Source organism: Cottoperca gobio, chromosome 1 (genome assembly GCF_900634415.1).
Source record: "Cottoperca gobio chromosome 1, fCotGob3.1, whole genome shotgun sequence".
In the NCBI taxonomy this organism is placed as follows: domain Eukaryota; kingdom Metazoa; phylum Chordata; class Actinopteri; order Perciformes; family Bovichtidae; genus Cottoperca; species Cottoperca gobio.
Window position 1 is genome coordinate 16,490,062 of NC_041355.1, and position 20,339 is coordinate 16,510,400.

Below are 20,339 nucleotides of genomic sequence, written 5' to 3' on the forward strand. Positions count from 1 at the left end.
CAGGTGATGCAAGTATTTCTCCTTTTATCATAATAATATTTTCTATTCCTCTTTACATCAACATCTTTTTTTCTTTGTAGACGTACCTTGTGAAACTTGCATGCGATTCATGATCTGATTTGGCATGTTGGGCAGAGGAACAGGTCCATCTATAGAGCAAAAGCAAAAATATTGATGCAAAAGACAACTTGAAGAACGACATGATCACACAACATCTCCACAGCTTCCGTTCAAGGGTTAAATATTCTCTACTTTATAAAAGAATACAAAAGATCATGATAAATGGCTGGCTATAGGGAAACCTAAACTATCATCAACTATAGATTAAATAATCAGATGGGAAAGTGTTTGTTTTCTGACAGATCAAGAAACCTCCTCACAATGGAACACATTACAGGCAGTATCCTGATCCAACCACAGACATTAAGGCATATGTACCTCAGTATAGCAAGATCTGTTCAGGTTGACCAATTCCCCAAATTGTCTTACAGTATTTATCGGCATCAGTACAAGCCAAACCTAGCTGGGTAACATTTCAACTTGCAGAGTCGAAACAGATAGAGCCGCACACCAAACAGCTCCCGTTAGAAGCATTTTAATGCCGTGTAACATTTCAAGCCCAGCAATAAAATCCTTCTAACGGGAGCCGTTTGGTGTGCGGCTCCATCTGTTCAGACTATGCTAGATATCTCTTTGATCCAGCACTCATCCTATTGGGCACTGTGATCTGGGTCTTTTTTTTTTTTTTTTTTTTTATATAAATCGTTTAATATGTCAACAAACAGTTTTGCAGCCACGGAGAATACTTTTTGAATAAACAAGATAAAGATATGTGAAGCTGAATAAAATATCACGCATGTCAAGGATACAAATAGTTGTTTAAGGTTTCCAAAACGTCCTTAAATGTTTGAAGACACTTTTAAACCATTTCAGCTTTTACCTGAAATTCTGTAAGTCTTGTAAACCTTCTCTTAGCGACACGGTTAGTCACTAAGTATGACGCTCTCAGTGCACTCGCATGTGTTGATGTGGTGACCATCAGCAGTGTTTCCCCTACGGAGCCCAGCGCCCTGCCTGATATTCATGGTGTTTTTTCTTTCTTTCTCGAATTAAATTATTTATTTTTTATTCACAACTCCCTTTTCACATTGACAGGTCTCTTTTATTAAATAAACTAAACGCTTATGCTATTGATCTAATGTATTTGCACGTTTCAGTTTGTACCGTCTACTTTGCGCATTCACATTCTCTCTTTCGCTCCGTTTTTCGAAGGGCAGGGCTTCGCAGCTGACACACACACACACACACACACACACACACACACTCGTGCACACACACCTACAGAGCGGAAGAAAGGAGAGGGGAGAACTAAATAGAAACCTGTGCACGCACGCAATCTCCCCGTGCCACGGGAAGTAAAGTATCACTTGACTGAGACGAGCATCTTGACATGTGTCAAGAGACACAGACGCACAAACAGATGTATCTGGCGATTCTTCAAAATAAAATATTTTTTTAGTCAATCTTTCTGTGCGGCCCGGTACCAAATGTCCCACGGAACCACTGTTGTAAACACTGTACTCACTCTGTGGCCTTGGGCCGAAGGCACTGGGCTGGGGAAGGCCGGGCTGCTGGTTCCCCTGGGCTGCCAAAGGTGCCTGGTTGATGATCTGCTTCTGAAGCCTTGAGCGCCTCTTCTCCTCCAGTTCCTTTTGGATTTTATATATTTTCTCAGCCAGGAAGTGATAGTACTCATCCTGAGGGGAGAACAGGGGTGATGGGAGAGCAATAGAATGCTTATTGTTTTTGCCAACTTTTCTGTGTTTTGTGGCTATGCTAAAAGAAAAAGGTTTCATGTGTGGCCTTGATAAAGGTGAGCAAAAAAGTTATTTCCTAGATGAGGCCTGTTTCAGAAAACCTACCCGGCTGTTAGCGGACTCGTACATGTCCCCCTCCACCTTTCTGGCGTAGGCCACCAGGTTCTCCATTCGTCTGTCCTTCAAAGCTGCCGGGTCTGGGGTAGGGAATATGGCTTGTACTCTGCCACAGAGGAACAGAATTTGCAGCAATGAATATCTCTGAATAATTAAGTCGGTAGTCTACCAATCATTATCAAACAGAAGATTTAGTTACAGTGCTTCAGCAGGGTATGCCCTTACAGTTTGTGTACGAGGTGATTGCGCAGGTCCTGAGTGACATGCTCATGCCACGCTTTCCTGGTGCCTGTGGCAGAGATGGGTGCTGCTGTGGGGAGGTTGCCCAGTGAGCCCACAGATGACCCATCTGACAGCAGCTGACTGGAGGTGCAACAGGAAGACGGTTAGAAGTTACAGCTTTTATTTCTGTTCTTAAATATCACGCTTCAGGCGACTGAACTCAAAATAGCATCAGATCTAGTACACTTTAAGTTTCTAGCAATTAAAAACAACAACATTTAGGGTCAATGAATGGAATGCAGGTGTTGGCTGGGACTGACTTGTTAGTGTTGAGTGTGTTGGGAAGGGAGTCTGTGTGCAGGTTTGTCTGATCCGAAGTGGTCACGCCGAGTGTCGCACCTCCAAGAGCCATCTGGTTACCTGTAAATACAGAGCGCTGTGAGCAAACGGCACCGCCTTCATTTAAAAATGGAGCTCAGAGTACAATATGGTTATAATATGGACGCCATGTCTACAGAGGAGCACTCTTTCAATAAAAAAAAAAAACTAAAACATTTGCTTGACTTGATTAAATGGCAGCATAACAACAAACACTTTAACAATAATTGTTTGGAATCTCTTTTTTGCTTTACAATTACATACATGTTAAGACTCATTTAGGAGCCTTGCAGTTGGTTGTGCTGTGTGTCAATCATTAAAGACATTTGAGAACGAACCAAATATTGTAAGGTTTCTAAAAGTGCTCATAGAAAATATAGAGAATAAAATCAGGATGTTTGGCTTTACCGAGTGCATTGATGGGTCTCATCTGCGGAAGCTGTGCGCCTGCCGTCTGACCTGTGCCCCCCGCGGCCCCCCGGGCCTGCCCAGTGGCCTGGCTGTAGGGCAGACCAAGTGCCTCGTAGGCTCTCTGCATGGAGCTGGGGTCTATAGGGGTTGAGGTATTGATGGTGGGAGCACTGGGTTGGCCACCAACTGAGGACATGGGGTTCTGGAGGCCCGCATTGGGGGAGCTCACCATGGCTGGGGAGAGAGACGGAGCAGTTGGTCCAAAACACTCAAAAACAATCAAACTGAATATACTATAAGCAGTTTGAAATGCTGACCATCTTGCTTACTCTACTGCTGCAAGTTAGAGTACACAAACAAAATGCAAATGTTGATACTGTGTGCCAAACCCAATACATGTGAAAAGAATCTGCTTTTGTTAAAACCCGGCAAAGACTTGGAACAAGAAGTACCAAATACACATGCGTACACACTTTGACCTCTGGCAAGACGAAGTCACATGGCAACATGATACAGTGTGAACATAATGTAAGGCTAAACGCTTAAAAAGCAGTGAACTGAATAAATGCATAAATCCCTTCAGGGGACAGAGCATTAGCATATATTTCTGGGTTCAGGCTTTGGGCGAGCTAAAAAAGCTTTTAGTTTGTGCAAAGACAAAAATCGGCATTGGCAGAACAAAGAAATACTGCGCTCTGCTTGTGTTGGCAGGAGAGACACTAGCCTTGGTGTCATGTTCTTTAACATCCAAACAGCGACAGACCAACGCTGGAATGCTTTAAGTGATGAAAGATGCTGAGCAGAGATGTGAAGTGAAGAAAGAAAAACAACAACAGAAGGGGCACACAAATGGGACAGAAAAAATAACAGGTAACTAATATAAGCAATCCAGAGAAGAATCAAAAAGATGGTTGGGCATAAAAGAACAGACTGTGAACCCTTTACACAGAGTGAAAAACAAAACAGAAAGAAAACAGTTTTAGTATGAGGCTCTGTTCGAGAGGGGAGTAGCTGTAAACAGCCCAACAGCCAATGGCTCAGCGGGACACCTCCAGCACACGCTCTCTGTTTCCTCGCTCTCTCCCTCCATCACACGTCTATCCCTCTTGTGTCAGATTACAAGCCCAGCAGGACCACACTCTTACTGACCGAGTGCTTTTAGTCATCCTGGAGGAGCACAAACCTAAATTGCCTGAATGGTCAAATATACAAACATTCTGCACACAGACATCTTTGGTTGGATGCAGGAAAACCACAAGCAGGTCTTATTATTTGTAAAGGATGCCACTATGGACTAGTAGAGCTCAATATCCCAACATAATCTCCGGTAATGACAGATAAAGACTGGGGCCTTTGTGAGACGAACACAGAGCTCGCCGTGTCTAGATGTCCTGCTTATTCAGCACAGTCAATGGTAGAAAATCGTCCTTGTGTTTGGTGTCTGTGGTGACGTCGAGACACTTGACAATGGTCAAGTGACAGCGGGCCGGAGCCTGCTACTTGTACTTACTCTGCTGGGTGCGCTTGTCGCTGGCGTTCTTCAGCGGCAGGCAGACGGGACAGTCGTGTCTCGTGCAGTTTTTCCAGTGGGAGATGATCTGTCTGGACGACGCACAGTGAGCCACTGCAGAGAAAACGATATGGAAAGAAAGAGGCCAACAGGATTTAATATCTTGATGCTGACAGTTTGCCACCAAGTACTCAACTCTAGGGAAGGCCGATATCACTTGAAATCCACATCATGATTAATGAAACAACTGTTTTTTACGTTAAGCTTAGTTTTTGGACTCATGGTAAATAACATTGCCTAAAATGAACAATTTAGACAACACTGCAGATACTCAATATTATACGGGCCGAAAAAATTGATCGGGACATCCCCAGAGAGAAACTAGAGAAAAGAAATGTGTCTGCCCAGAACTCAAAAGACCTCAGGTTCAGCTCACTGCACTAACTTCCACTCTTGGAAGGTTATTGGTTTGGCCTAGTGGAAAGGGAACTATAGCGTATTTGCTGGTGCATGACTGAACAAACTGAGGCGCCTTATTTCATCTGTGGCCAGGCTAATGTGCTAGCTGCTAATCTGACAAGAAATCACCAGCAGGCTAAAATCAGCCTTGCTAGCTGCCTGGCACTTATAGATATTACCCCATATATAAGTATTCCCTTGCTTCAAGCACCAAAAGCCTATGCACAAATAAACACAATTAAACTTCATTATCTTTGTGAGAGCGCCAATACTACTGGCAAAGATTCAAATGTAGCAGGGCTATCATGTTAGTGGATCCTTTGTAGATTCAGTGTGAAGTGATAAACAAAGAAAAGAGCTCAGATTTGAAGTCTAAAGCCAAACCAATTATTAGTCATATTGCAGACTCCAAGGTCCCTATGGTGGAAGTGAACCAACGTCAGATAAATCTAAAATCTTAGAGATCATAACTGTGGTTAGGGAACAAAATCTCTCTCCACGGTTATTTCAGTGGCCAATAGAAGCAGAAGTCCTGAGCGAGAGGAAATTAGCTGGCATGCAGAGAGTACAGCCATAGACTCCTTCACACTTAGGCCTCTGAGTACATTTAGCTTGAAATTTAACTTAAGCATTCAAGTCCAAGACCAGAACAAAGACAAGTTTAAATGAAAGTCGCTTAAGGGAAATTTTCCATTACAGAAATGCTGGTGCTCACACACAGAAAGGACAGGAGCTGGGGGTTCAACAGCAGACATAAACAAACCATATCGCTGATCAAGAGAAAGAAATTAGGGCAGCAAGAAACAGCAGACATAACCAGTAAGTGGGCAAACAGGTAGGAGGTATCTGAATATAATAAATACAATTAAAGAAAGAAAGAAAACCCATTGAAGTAGCATATCTACTTGTTCCGAATTTCATTGGCTACACGATACATCAGTCATCGGGAGACTCTGTTGCTATTGGCTTGGTCTTTAAATAAAAGAAGAGGGGCTGGCACTTCCTTCAGTTGACACTCATTTGCTATTGAAGGCTGTAGATAAGGCATGGAAGCTCCTATTGGCTCAAATGAGGTGTCAATCAAACGCTTAGAGTGCGGTAGCCATTTTGGAATCATGGTGTCAGCGCTGCATGCACGAGAAATAACGTTTTACTGAGTAGAAACGGGAAATCACACACACATCAATCAGCTGATTTCAAAGATTGCAACAGCAGTTCATGGGCATTTATCGATGTGACAATATCTTTTTACTGGAATCGATGTATTGGACCTTTGACAATGTGTTTTTTTTTTGGATTAATACCGATTACAGGATTATTATGAGGCTTCATAGGAGAGTTGGCTCAAAGCATTTCCTTTAGAGCCATATATTTAATAAATTTGAATGCAACTTTATGCGTGCATTTTTTAAGAATAACACGTCTCCGAGTACTAATAGCGGTATCCATGTTTCATTGAACAGGTGCTCTTTTATTAAATAAACTAAACGCTTACGTTATTTATCTAATTTATGTGCACGTTTCAGTGTTTACTGCACGGGTGTCAAACTCAAGGCAATTATATCCGGCCCGCGAGAAAATATCATATGTCTGTCATAACTGGCCCACCGGTTTTGGTAATTACATCAATGGATGGCACAACCACGGGAAAAGACATTCGAGGAAGTATCTAAATGTGTGAATGAAATGAAAGTTTTTGGAAAGCAAAGGGAAACACACCACAGATCTCTGGGACGAAAGTGGCGATGTGACGAAGCATCTCACTGTTAAACCTCCAGCTTCAGGGCCGTGTGATCGCGGACATGTATGATGCAGTGAGAGCTTTCTAAGCCGAGCTGCCTGTGGGAGACTCTGATGCAGCAAGGAAACTTTGGTCACTACGTGTTTCCAAACACTGACAAACATCTCCACCGACTTTGCAGCTCAGAAATTGAACTGTTCAGCAATCCGTTTGCAGTTGACTTAAATATGTTCCATATCCTTTTGCACTTTATCCAATATGTGTATCCTGTTCAATAAATGTGGACCGTGTTTGGCCCTCGCCTGTGATTGAGTTTGACACCCCCGATCTACTGCTTGCTTTGTGCAGTTTCTCCTCTGCCCCCTACGCACACACGTGTGAACACACCTTAACCTACAGCCAGAGACAGAGCGGAGGAAAGGAGAACTAAAAACAAATCCGCTGCTAAATGTTTTACTTTAAAATGACAGTATATATATATATATATATAAAAATGTCAGCTCAAAATTGTCTGCGAGCCATATCGCGTTATCGAAAGAATCATAGGTTCCCGACCCCTGCATTAGGGAATCCCTCAAATAGGTTGACGCCATTTTCAAATAGTTTTCCCCCTAAAGATGATTTTCATTGCTTGCTTGTTTTACTGATGTTGTAGGTGTTATTTTCACCTGTAAAACCCATCCAGACCTTAACTAAAAAGGTTATATAAACATCGTGCAGGTGATAATTTAAATTTTGAATACAGTTTTAAACTTGTATTAAAACTATATCATTAGACATAGTGCTTTAAATGTATAAACTAAACGACTTTGCCCCGAAGAATCACACATTTAAAATTAGGAAGAGTAAAGACCACTTTTTCAATCAGTAGCTTGCGTACTCAGCTCTGTTTGTGTGTCATTTTTCTTTTAAATATCCATGAGAGGTGGTTGTGTGATCTATGAGACACCCCAAAGTGTTGTCCTTCAAATGTCTCTTCAACAACTAGTTTAGAATACAAAAAGCTCCCAGTGGCAGCTGGGGTTTTACAGAAGATCCCGATATAAAATGGTTTATGACCAAAGTGTATTTGTTAACATTGTCAAGATTGCCATTACCAATGTTTTCATTATCCGTTTATTTTTTTAAATGCTACAACTCACCTTGGCAGGACTTGCCAGCCTGGCAGTGGGTCATGTGGTTGAGGACGTTCTTCATGGTGCGGCAGTGAGGCAAGGCGCAGGCCCTCACCTCCCCGTTGGCCTGCTCCCGTCGCTGGCACTTGTGCGCGTGAAGCAGCAGGACCAGCTGCTGCTGGATCAGTTTGCGCTTCTCTGGGTCGGCTGTGGGGCCCGCCGAAGACACAGCCACACCTCCGCCGCCGGCCAGTGGGAGAATCGCCGCCTGTTGCTGAGGCTGCTGCAGGGTTGACAAAGAAAACAACAAATGTCAAAGATGTATTGGGTAAAAATAACTATTGCTGTCGGGGCTGTCAATACCACACGTGCAGAGAGGCAAATTCTTGTGAAGTTCAAAGCAAGTCTGATCTTTATTGAAGAATCTGAAGGAGAGTACATACTTTCACCAAAAAAAGGTCATGATGTGCCAGCTCACTATCATTTTTTCGCCATGCCCCATTACCAATGTGTTTAACATCAGAAGCTGCACACATATTTTTCACTTCATCTGAGGTGAGAGATTAGAAACTGTTTTTAAGTGGCAAATCAGTCTCTGCATTTGTTCAGCGACCTTCAGGGCTGCCCCTCAGACATTTTATGAAGTTAAAAGAGTTAACATCAGCTGTCACCGCCACCGCTGAATTCTTAGCACTGCAGCTAAAAATTCCACACAATCATTAATATCCATTATCCGTCTATGGTTTCACCATGTGAGGGCTTTCAGGTGCACCGCAGACACGCACAAAAAAACCTACCACAGGAGCGCACGCCTAGGTGCCCATTGCTAATCTATCAGAACATAGGAGCGTGAGGCATGCACCTAGGAATGCTAAGTTAGATATATTAAGGTGCCCAGTTTCAACGTAACGAGATGAACAAACAGGTTAAATCCATCATTTATTGGCAGCTGCGGTGTGTGCGCAAAATGCAGTCCTCAATTCACCTGTCCCGGAGAGTTAGCAGCTACGATGTTGCGTGCATTGTCGTGGACACATGCAGCCAGATTCCCAGTAGGGCTCTGACGAAACATTCCAGTTCAGGTGTGAGGTTGTCAGCTGTGTGTCTGAGACGACGGTGAATATGAAGTTAGCAGTAACGTCATAGCTGTGAAAGTAGCGAAGTGTGTGTACATTTTAAAGCAGTCCCAAAGCTGACAAACTAGGGATAACACGGAACATCCAAATGAAATCACATTTAGTCATCTACTTTTTGGTCAAAAATATTGTATTGTACAGAAATACTCCTTTTTGTCTCGGGTGCGTGTCGGTGTTTGATTGACAGCAACTGAACCAGCGTGCCGGTGGGGAACGAGAGACAAAGTAAACAACTTGTCATTGGTCGCTCGTTCCACAAGATAAAAGTTTTGTGTGTAATATATGTGTATGTATGTATGTATGTATGTATGTATGTATGTATGTATGTATGTATATATATATATATATATATATATATATATATATATATATATATATATATATATATATATATATATATGTGTGTGTGTGTGTGTGTGTGTGTGTGTGTGTGTGTGTGTGTGTGTGTGTGTGTGTGTGTGTGTGTGTGTGTGTGTGTGTGTGTGTGTGTGTGTGTGTGTGTGTGTGTGTGTGTATATAAAAAACAAATGGCTTCAAAAGTCCATTAGCCTGATATACAACTACCTTATTCCTACTAAAGATACTGTGAGTATCTCTACCTTGGTGCAGCTCATCCATTTATCTTCTAATGCAAAATGGGAGACGCAGAGCTGAACAGCCGCTCTGTAGCTGTGTCTCAATTCAGGGGCTGCAGCCTTCGCAGGCAGCATTTGTAGACCGATTACGTCACAGCGGCCGCGACAGGGGTGTCCCATTTCGGCGACTCCTTCAAATGCAGCCGACAAATCCGGCATTCTTTTTGCCGGATTTGGAGGATACATCTGATGCACCCTTCACGGCTTCAGGTATCCCAAGATTTATTGCGCGCCCAGAGAAGTTTCCGACGAGAAATGGCGCTCCTCAGCAGTAGCGGCAAATGGATATACTTTTAAATGTAAGTATTGGGTTTCAACTCGCTCGAATAGCTAACGATACTAATGTTATAAAATCAAAGGACCTTCTAACATAACATTTACGCTAAAATGATAGGTTAAGTTACGGGACGTTAGTGCCTAACGTTAAGCTATAACCGTATAGCTCAGGGGTCGGGAACCTTTTTGGCTGGGAGAGCCATAAAAGCCAAATATCTTTTTAATGTATTTCCTTGAGAGCCATATATTTAATAAAATTGAATGCAACTTTAGTGTCCGACTACTAAAAGCGCTATCAGTGTTTCATTGAACAGGTGCTCTTTTATTAAATAAACTAAACGTTTATGTTATTTATCTAATTTATGTGCACGCTTCGGTGTTTACTGCACGGTTGTCAAACTCAATGCAATTATATCCGGCCCTGCGAGAAAATATCATATGTCCATCATAACTGGCCCGTCGGTTTTGGTAATTAAATCAATGCATGGCACACCCACAGGAAAATACATATTTGAGGAAGTATCTAAATGTGTGAGAAATGAAACTGCCCCGGGACAAACTGACGGGACTGACGACAGATGCAGACCGCCTGCGATGTGGTGAAAAGAGCAGATTAGTGGGCAGGATGCGGGAGAAGATGCAGCGGGAGAACTGTGCAGGTGAGCTGACGGTGCATCACTGAATCATACACCAGGAAGCACTGTGTTGAAAAGCTCTGGAGATGGAACATGTAATAAGCACCGTAACACAGACAGGAAACTTTATAAGAGTCTTAAGTCTTTTCTGAACATGGCGGTGCGATGGAGTGGAGGGAAAGTGCGGAATAGATTTTTCAAGTTGCGTGAAAAAGTGGCGATGTGAGCTGGACTTTTTGTGCAACATAACCAAGCTCCAACCTGCAGCTTCAGGGCCTTGTGATCACGGACATGTATGATGCCAAGCTGCCTGTGGCAGACTCGGATGCAGCAAGGAAACGTTGGTCACGACGTGTTTACAACACTGACAACCTATCTCTACCGCTGTGCTCCCGACTGCGCATTCTGCTGCAGTTTCCAAGCTTCATCCCCGAAACGATGCCTCAACCCGCCTTCATGCCGCTCAGATGCTCTGCATGTTTAGAAGCACATACCTGTGTGAGCAGCTTTTCTCTGTGATGAAGATGAACAAAAACCCATACAGAAGTCGTCTCACTGATGCACACCTTCACTCACTGAGGGTTTCCACAGAGCCCCAAACATTAAACTGGCAGCTAAGAAAAGATTCCAGACATCTGGCTCTGACACATGTCTCGGAGAATGTAGCCTACCTAAATATGTTCCATATCTTTTTGCACTTTATGTCTATCCTGTTCAATAAATGTGCACCGTGTTTGGCCCTCGACGTAGTCCCAGTTTTTAATGTTGGACCTCTCTGTGATTGAGTTTGACACCCCCGGTCTACTGCTTGCTCTGTGCAGTTTCTCCTCTGCTCGGTTTCGCAAAGGGCGGGGCTCCGCCCCCTACGCACACACGTGTGAACACACCTTAACCTACAGCCAGAGACAGAGCGGAGGAAACTAAAAAACTAAAAAAATGTTTTACTTTAAAATGACACAGTATAATTATTTATTACTTGTTAATCATGTTAAAAAATGTCTGCGAGCCATATTTTGCGTCATCAAAAGAGCCATATATTGTTGATCTCATGCTTTCAAAATATGGCTCTGATAGTTTAAAACATTTACAAGAATGGTGTGATGAATGTGATTTCCCGGCAGTACTGCCAGTAAGTACTGCACAGATACGGAAACTAGGCATGATGTTATTTTTATACTATTTTAATTCTGCTATTTTATCTGCTATTTTTATAATGGCACTTCAGACTCATTTATATCAACACTGTGATTATTGTACTGAAAATGCTCTGTCTAATCTTGTACTATGCTTTTTGCTGTGAAGCACTGGGCTGCAATTCTTGTATGAAAGGTGCTATACAAATAAAGATTATATAAGCATATTGAGTCATCGAAAGAGCCATAGGTTCCCGACCCCTGGTATAGCTTATAACGGTTATAAGCTATAACCGTTAAAAACTGTTAAGCTATATAGCCTAACCGTTAACGTTAAGCTAGCTGCTAGGAACTGCTGTACTATGCAGCTTGGCAAGTTAGCCTTTGAAAGTAGAACTTTTAAGACCTTAACTTTCAAACCTAAGAGTTGTAAATGTTGATTTATATTTTACATAGATTGTGGCGATTGTATAGATAATGTATACTTCATATTACCTGCTTGGTTTTCTGACAGTTGAATATCCCTTAAAAGGTAACTTAATCTGCTTTTGTTTAGTGGTGTAATACACTTGCTCTAACATTTTGTTTTGTTTTAGGGAGAAGGAGACGGAGGCAGAAGAGAGGAGAGGATGGACAGACTCTTCTCTCTGCTGGAGAAACTTGACAAATTAAATGTAAATTAATTGAAATAAATAATATATATAATGATGAATATATTGTGTATTTAATTTACATTAACTATAAATGAAAAGTAATGAAAACTTAATTGATTTCAAGGTTCAAGAAGGATTTATTTTGTACATATGATTTATTAATTTAGAAAAGGGATTATTAGAAAACTACCTATCAATGAATGGAAATGAATGATCAAACAAAGAAAATGATTGAACGATTATAAACAGAAAAATATTATAAAACAATATAACATTTACAGTATATTAAACAGATAAAGTTTGCTGCTGGACTTGGATGGGCTGCCACAATAAAGCCCCTGGTGTCTCCTGATGCATCATCTGGAGGGTCTCCAGAGTGTGTATGAGATGCCCCTCCAGCGTCTAAAATACATTATGCGCCGGTAATAACGCATATCTTCAATAATGATTGAAAAGAAAAAAAGAAAAGTATTATCTCTAGTTCAGTTCTCTGGGAAAAAATGCTAAAGTAAGCCGTCAACTGCGCTTGATAACTTCTGAGAGTTGCTATGCGACGGGAGCGGCAAGAGGTAGGGGCGTGAACAGCTGGTGACGTACCAGGAAATCCCCTGTAGACCGGACGAGCCCATTTCGTAGACCGCTAGGTACAGCCTTCGCAGTATACGGAGGACACGGCCTCTAAAGACCGTGAAGGCTGCGTCCTCCGAAGGCTGCAGCCCCTGAATTGAGACACAGCTACTGTCTGAGCTGGGGCAATGAGCACAAAGTGCTGGAAAATGGAGGTGATTATTTCTTTAATATCCAAGTGTGGTCACATTTCTGGATATAACCATGTCTAACAAACTGCATGTCGCTGATGTTTCCCCAGAGACCGTGTAATACTGCCATACAGTGACATTTTATATGTAATCAAAGCACATGCGCTGTGTGTGCGACACCAAAGCGCTTTAGCATCCTGCTGAGTCGTGTTGCTTCTCTTGCAAATCAGCAGCTACACATTGCTACCCAGGCTCATCTGGAAAGATAGACATTAGATAATAACTTTTGAAATAAAGTCCTGCAGCATTAGTTTCACAGACCAACAGCAAAATCTACTTCATAGCCCTGAATATGAAAAATTATACTATTAAACTATTAATGTTTTGTGTTTCTCACTGTCCCACCCATTGTTTGTCATTTACTCATTTACATCCGACTGCTAATTAACTAGCAGCTAACATTTATCTGAAAATGATGAGTCTGAATCAGACACGGCACTGTTCAGCAAACAGGTACAGTTTACTATGTTTTTAGAAGTCTGAATGTTAAAGCAGATTATGGTTTACTTGGGGGTAGGCTTGCCACAGTAGTATATATTACCGGTGTTACACGTGTTTGGGCAAACACTGATGCTCAACACCGTTTTGCTTTTGTTAAATGGAAATAAAAAAGACAAACGGCAGAGGATATCGTGTCAAAGTGAAAAGCGCCTATTTGGCAATATTGCGGATTTAAATCCAATGCTAAAAGGGAACCTGAGAAAGTTAATGAGGCAATCTGTAAAGTTTTGGTATGAAGCTGTGTGTAAGATAGAGCGGTCACAGCCGGTGTAAGCGATGCAACGTTGGCAGGTTGACTCCGCAGTGAAAGCTTGACCGGCAGACACACAGTCATCAAAGTAAGTGCCGAATATGTTTACTTGTAAAATGTCCACTGCAATCGGTAACTACAAGTTTATTAAGCTGTTGGAAAATGTCCTCACTGTGGCATCCCTACATGGGGGTTATTATTCACAACAGCTCAAACGTGCCAACAAAAGGTTCTGCCTTCATTTCAATGCCAATTTGTCACCACAAAACCCCCTCAAAAGCCCCATAATCACTACGGGAGGATGGCTTTGCTTGGTTTGGTCTAACCAGCACCATGTTCTGGCACCATGACAGCTCAGCATGACACCAGCTATTGGCTGGTTTAGATCATAAATTAACTTCCTACTAAGTAAGGCAGTATGTACAGTGAGTTTCAATTTCTTTATTTTATGCGACTTCGGATACATCCATATTGTAATAAATGTTGATACTGTAAAATATCCTCACACTGATACCAATGCTATTGGCTAGGCAACCCTATGAGATGATAGAAATCTGTTAACAGTGTATACAGATACTGAGGTAGCTCAGCCTTAAATATCCATAGTTTTATTCAGATGTTGGTGCCAATGCTGCAAATCAATGAGCACTTTATGGCAATAATGGATTTACAGAAATGTTGCCTCAGTGACACAGGTTCTTTTATTAAAGGCAGAGCTGTACAGTGGGTGCTACAAAAAAAATGGTCTGTGCGTAAAAAGGTATATATATATATATATATATATATATATATATATATATATATATATATATATATATATATATATATATATATATATATATATATATATATATATATATATATATATATATATATATATATATCTATATATATATATATATATATATATATATATATATATATATATATATAACCAACCTATGTAGCACCAGTGCTATGTACAAATAAAAGTTGACAGCCCTCATAAGAGACATTAGTGCCAATGGATTGTCTGGTCATTGTATCTACATCTACGGTTTTTCAGTGGAAGTTTCAGAAAATTTACCATCACACTAATAATAATAAATACATATATTTATATATGAATGAGAGTTTACCCACATTGCCCACCCTCAACAAGAACCATGACAGTAGACATTAAGATGCGAGGAACCAGAGGGGGAATAAAATCTGTGTTAGTGCCATGGTATACACACTGATGAACTTGCTGCCGCTCTCTCATCTACAGAGCTGCTGGGAGACCAAACCAGACTCTGCCATGCCAGGCCGTATCCCCTCAGGCTGTTGACACCGCTCCAACAGACCAGATAAAAAAGACCCAGCTGAGTTGAGCAGACACTGGCAGCCTTTCAACACAGCTGAGCAGGCACACACACACACACACACAATTCAGTCCCCCGCTCTCTGACACACTCCACACATCGGCAGGCAGGACAGTTGCCAACTATCATCTCAATGCTCTGCTGCCAGGCCAGACTATTCAGCTGAGCTGCCCTCCCTCCTTCTACCTCATTGCACTCGCCATTCTAACTGATTAAGTGGTTTACAATACGTCTTTCCCTACGTGACTGACAGGGCAAGCCGCCATCCAATAAGCCAGAGAAAGCAGGGGGAGTTTTCATGCATATACAATAACAAAAGGAGCATGGGGCGGGAAGGAGTGACAGCAGCTTCTAACCAACACAAATGCCCAGAAAGAGATTTACAACCTACGATTAAAGCACAATAGAGGAAGCCACACACAAAGGCTTGGTCTAGTGGTTTTCATCTCTAGAGCTGTTGGTGACATGATAATCACAGGAGACCGGCTAAGCTTACAACACACACACACACATTTTCCTGCAGATGCTGACTTGCTTCTACATCAGCTTTTAATCTTTCTTGCGGTTAAAGCATGTGTACATACTCTTTTTGCGAATGAATCCCGACACACACATTCACTATCTCTGCAAGTCTCTTCTCAGCATCTGTGTAAGTGTTGTGGTTACATGCTGCTTCAGTGTCTTGGCTCTGACACACAGCTAGTAAAATAGATGGCTTCCTACCGATTTCCTGTGAAACCACATTGGTGGCAAGCTTATATATAAGCAGCCAAAGACACTATGAACAAACGCACGCACGCACGCACACATTATTTAGAGTCCCAAGACTAATCATAACAGTGACTGAACAGTTGACAGCAGTGTCAATATTAACTTCTTGCCAAACGAGAGAGTAGAGCTGCCAAGTGTGCAGTGTACATTTCACTTCTGAACAATCAGAGCACTGAAAATGAGCAGAGAGGGAGAGAAAACTGTGCAGATGAACCAACAGAGCAACCAGCAGAGTGTACAGAAACGGATGCATGCCACACATGCCAAATAGGAGCAATTTGGAGTGTGGGCCAAGTCATTTGAGACAAAGCGTGAGTGGTGATATGGCCAGGCATTGCGCATCTCCACTCTCATTAACCATCCAATTAAGAGCTACATAAAGCTGAGTACTAGCAATTATCACATACTCACAAATGCATTAAAAAAAATGAACCACTGTGTGGAGACCATGACCCCACTCTTCAATATTAGAACTGAGGTTGCTTGATAGATTGTTGATTATTTGGCATTAGCTGTTGTCTGAGGGAGAGCAACAACTCACTTTGTGCTTTCTCTGATAAATCATGGTATCACCACATTTGAACAAAGCTTTCTACACCCTTGTCCGAGATAGCAGTGACCGGGACCACGGCATACGTCCTTTGGCAATAGCAAATTGGAAAGGGGGTTCTTAATCAGTAACATGTTCCATAAATGCCTCCATACACAATGCACAAAGACTCAAAAGAATGGTGACGGGAAATGGGTGAGCGACTCACCTTGTTCATGTTGCCTGCCTGTTGAGCTGCACCGAGGGTGGCGTGAGACCCCATCTGCTGCCCTCCCTGGGTGAGTGTTTCTGCCAACGCACTCCCTGCTCCTCCTGGTCCTGGAGCAGCTCCCTGCATTTTCGGCCCCGAGTACTGCATGCCTGCCACCCCTGCTCCCCGCCCTCTCCCAGCTTCAGGTACGAGACTACCATTCATAACCTGCCCTGGTTGGGACTGCCCTCCCTGGGTCAGGAGCCCAGCATGACCCTGGTTATTGTTGATCATGGACTGGTTGAAGCCTGTTGTGTTCAAGCCCATTGTTGCAGTATTATTGTTGTTGTTCTGTCCTGCTACTCCAGTTGGTGTTCCTGCTTTCTGGGCCTGGGGGGAGGGGTGGTTGTTGGGGGAACCCTGGCCAAGGGGGCTCTTTCTCATTGATGTGCCCAGCTGAGGCCCCAAACCGCCTGGCTGAGGGCTAGCTGAGTTTAGCCCTGCAATACTGCCGGTGCTACTTGCTCGAAGAAGCTCTGAGAGCTGCTTGTGCTTGGCGGCTGCATCCGGTAGAACAGGGCCGCCACCAGGTCCAGGTGCTGCTCCAATGTTTGAAGGCATCCCGCCCATCATGTTCAGATCTCCTCCATTGGGGATCAACTCATCTGGAAGGTCATTCTCTAAATCATCCCAAGATAGTGAACCCAGATCTAGGAGAGAAGAAAGACAAATAAGATTAAGTTGATCAGATTAGATTGAGAGACGTTTAACAGTTGCAAATGTGCCACATTGACTCACTTTGAAAATGTTGCGTATAAATCATTTCAACAATGTGTGTTTGTGCGTTGGTGAGGAACATTCGCTCTCCTGAGCCACACCACCTTTGTGGTCCACCAAATAATCCTGTACAAGAAGCATTGCGTGCCAAGTATCTAGACTTTCTCCTTGTACCACTGACAACTCAACACACATAACCACAAGCTGTCAATAGGCTGTATGTCTCACCGTGTGTAAGAGACTGGGACCATTTTTATTATGTGTAAGGTCACAACAGGCTAGACTTAAACATTGACTCCCTCACTTTGTAAAACAAAATGTAACAAATACATAGATATAAATGTACTGAATTGTTATTTATCAAAATAATGATATCATTGTCATCCGATACCCGATCCAATCTGTTTGAGTCAGTATCGGACCAATATCGGATATCAATACATCTCTACTTTACTCCTCAGCTAACCTCCTCAGTCCAAATGTTCACCAACATTCCCAGTTATGAGACATAAATGATCCAACATGCTGCAATGTGGCCTTGTCCCTGCAGCACAAGACACAGAAACAAGATGCAGGGCAATAATAAGTGCATACTGGCTGACAAAGTGTGACAAGAGAGCAGCATTCAGGGTTCTTGCTGGGTGGAGGAGGAACATTTATGTCACACCATCCAGAGGTGTGGGCATAATGCTGAGAGCCTGAGGAAGCCATGATTTGTTTGAGATGAAGTGACTAAGACGGCAAAAAAAGATTGGAGGTGTGTGTGCAATAGAGCCGTCCACTTTTCTGACTAGTCAATTATAACGCACTCGTTCAGTTGGGGACGTCACCGTTTGGTGGGCGAGAGTGTACAGGTTTATGTCCTCCGTACTGTCTCGACCGACCATTAGTTCCATATAACCAGTCGAGTGTTATATTTTGTGTATGCACTATGTATGGTGAGCACAAGCTAGTGAGTTTGAAGTGCTTGTGTTACTTAAAAAAATTAACTGCACTGTGTACAGCATGCAACTGTGATCATAGCCTGTGAGGAAGGCAGGGCACAAGTGGTTTTCAATATGATAATGCAGTCATAGTAGAAGGTGTTGCCAGTGCTTACCTTTCCTGACATGCAAGAGCTATGTGAACACTCACAATGCATCTGACACCTGCAGCTCTTCATCCAACTACACCTCCAGTGGTTGGTTCCTGTTTATACACTACTCTCTTGCAATACTACACATTGCAAAAATGATCCGTGGGCGATAATAAACCACCTGGAAATCATTTCAAATACTATGGTACTGTATTGTGGAATATTTTAGCATGAGCAGGACAGAGGCAGGGAATAACAAACAGCATTTAATTTTTAATTTATAGCATTTTTACATAAGCCCCTACATGTTTTTTATTGGGAAAACTTGAATAAATAAAAGTTTTCTCATTCATTAGAGCGGGGCTGCCAACAAAGAGTGCTCTGGGGGTCATCTGGCAAAAAAACTAAAAATACCTACAAGTGCACATTTCTGATTAACTCAAGATCGCCACATAGACAAAAACAATTCCTGTCTTGAAATAAAGTTGCAAAATCCTGCCTGTGAGTATTACATACTTTTGTGCTGTGTTTTGTCATCTTCAGACAAATAAAACACATTTAAGGTACGGGTCTATGTGTCATTGATACGTGAAGCAACTAGCCCCCAATAATACAGTCTCTTGCGTTGTTTAAATGCAGAGCTGTTTTCAGTCTTAATGCCCGATAAAAATGACATTGGTTGATTAACAAACCCGGCCTAACATGGCTCTAGCGCAGGGGTGGGGAACCTCCGGCCCACGATACCATTTGAACCGGCCCTTGAGGTAATTCATAAACACACGCTAAAATATCTAGAAAAAATCCAAAGATATCTAGACAGCAATAGACGGGCGATTGACTGTTTTTACTGGCCAAGGTCAGGGTCCTTGAACACAACACGAGTGGAACGTGTCATCACGTGGTAACGTCATGTCAAAAAACTTCAATATTAAACGAGACGGTCATTATCATCAGTGAACACAGCGTGGCGAGTGTAAAACAGAGAAAGGTGGATGCAGAATGTTACACTTTCCAGGAGAAATGGACGAACGATGATTTCTTTGTGGAAGTAAAAGACCAGTGTGCCTAGTTTGTGCGGGCGCGCTTGCGGTGATGAAAAATAATCTCGAGTGTCATTACAGCACGAGACATGCCAAACTACACGAGCTGAAAGGACGAGTGCGTTTGGATAAAGTTAACGCTCTTCGGCGGAGTTTGGCCCAACAAGCAGCTCTCTGCAGAGCGTAACATACAAACATGGACAGATAGAGAGGTCGACCACCACACCAAGAACAGACTGTTCCACCACTGCTGTGCAATTATCACTGCCATTTACAATACTCACTTTATTTTCTATCAACCACTTGGTACTTATATTATTTTTATTCTATTTCATTATTGTGTACTGCCTTTTTACTTCATATGTTCTTTTGCTGTGACGAGATAAATGTCCCCGTTGTGGGACTAATACAGGATTGTTTTCTGATAAAACAGAAAGATACATGGATTAAAAAGTTGCTATTTTGCACAACATGAAAGAAAAGTGAAATGAATGGGCTGCGTCTTAAAAATGTTTGCAGAGGTTATGAGTTCAATAATTAGTATGGCCCTCGAAAGATGTTGTAATGTAATGTTCTTGATAGGAAAAAGGTTCACCACCCCTGGTCTAGTGGGTTAAATGCTCGTCTTAATTTTCATCCACCTATAACGGTCTCTGACAAAGTTATCGTGTAAAACAGCACTTTCGTATTTTTAAATAAAAAAGGCAAAATGCGTAAAGAGTAGAAGTCATTATCAGCATCAACAGCAATTTACTGTCTGTAGGTAGTGAGAGCGGAGGAATGACA

The 20,339-nt window shown here is 42.3% G+C and overlaps 1 protein-coding gene across 3 annotated transcripts in view; it reads right to left on the minus strand.

Annotated features, from left to right (window-relative positions):
• crebbpa (CREB binding lysine acetyltransferase a) overlaps nt 1-20,339 on the minus strand; it is a 45,502-nt gene that overhangs the window by 16,869 nt on the left and 8,294 nt on the right. For all 3 annotated transcript variants that reach the window (XM_029449274.1, XM_029449186.1, XM_029449104.1), the window contains exons 2-10: nt 16,680-17,371; nt 7,798-8,053; nt 4,456-4,569; nt 2,943-3,179; nt 2,477-2,576; nt 2,160-2,297; nt 1,923-2,040; nt 1,586-1,757; nt 87-149 (exon numbers count right to left, since the gene is read on the minus strand). In XM_029449274.1, coding sequence (XP_029305134.1) covers nt 87-149; nt 1,586-1,757; nt 1,923-2,040; nt 2,160-2,297; nt 2,477-2,576; nt 2,943-3,179; nt 4,456-4,569; nt 7,798-8,053; nt 16,680-17,371 — 1,890 coding nt within the window. The remainder of the gene's footprint in view (nt 1-86; nt 150-1,585; nt 1,758-1,922; nt 2,041-2,159; nt 2,298-2,476; nt 2,577-2,942; nt 3,180-4,455; nt 4,570-7,797; nt 8,054-16,679; nt 17,372-20,339) is intronic.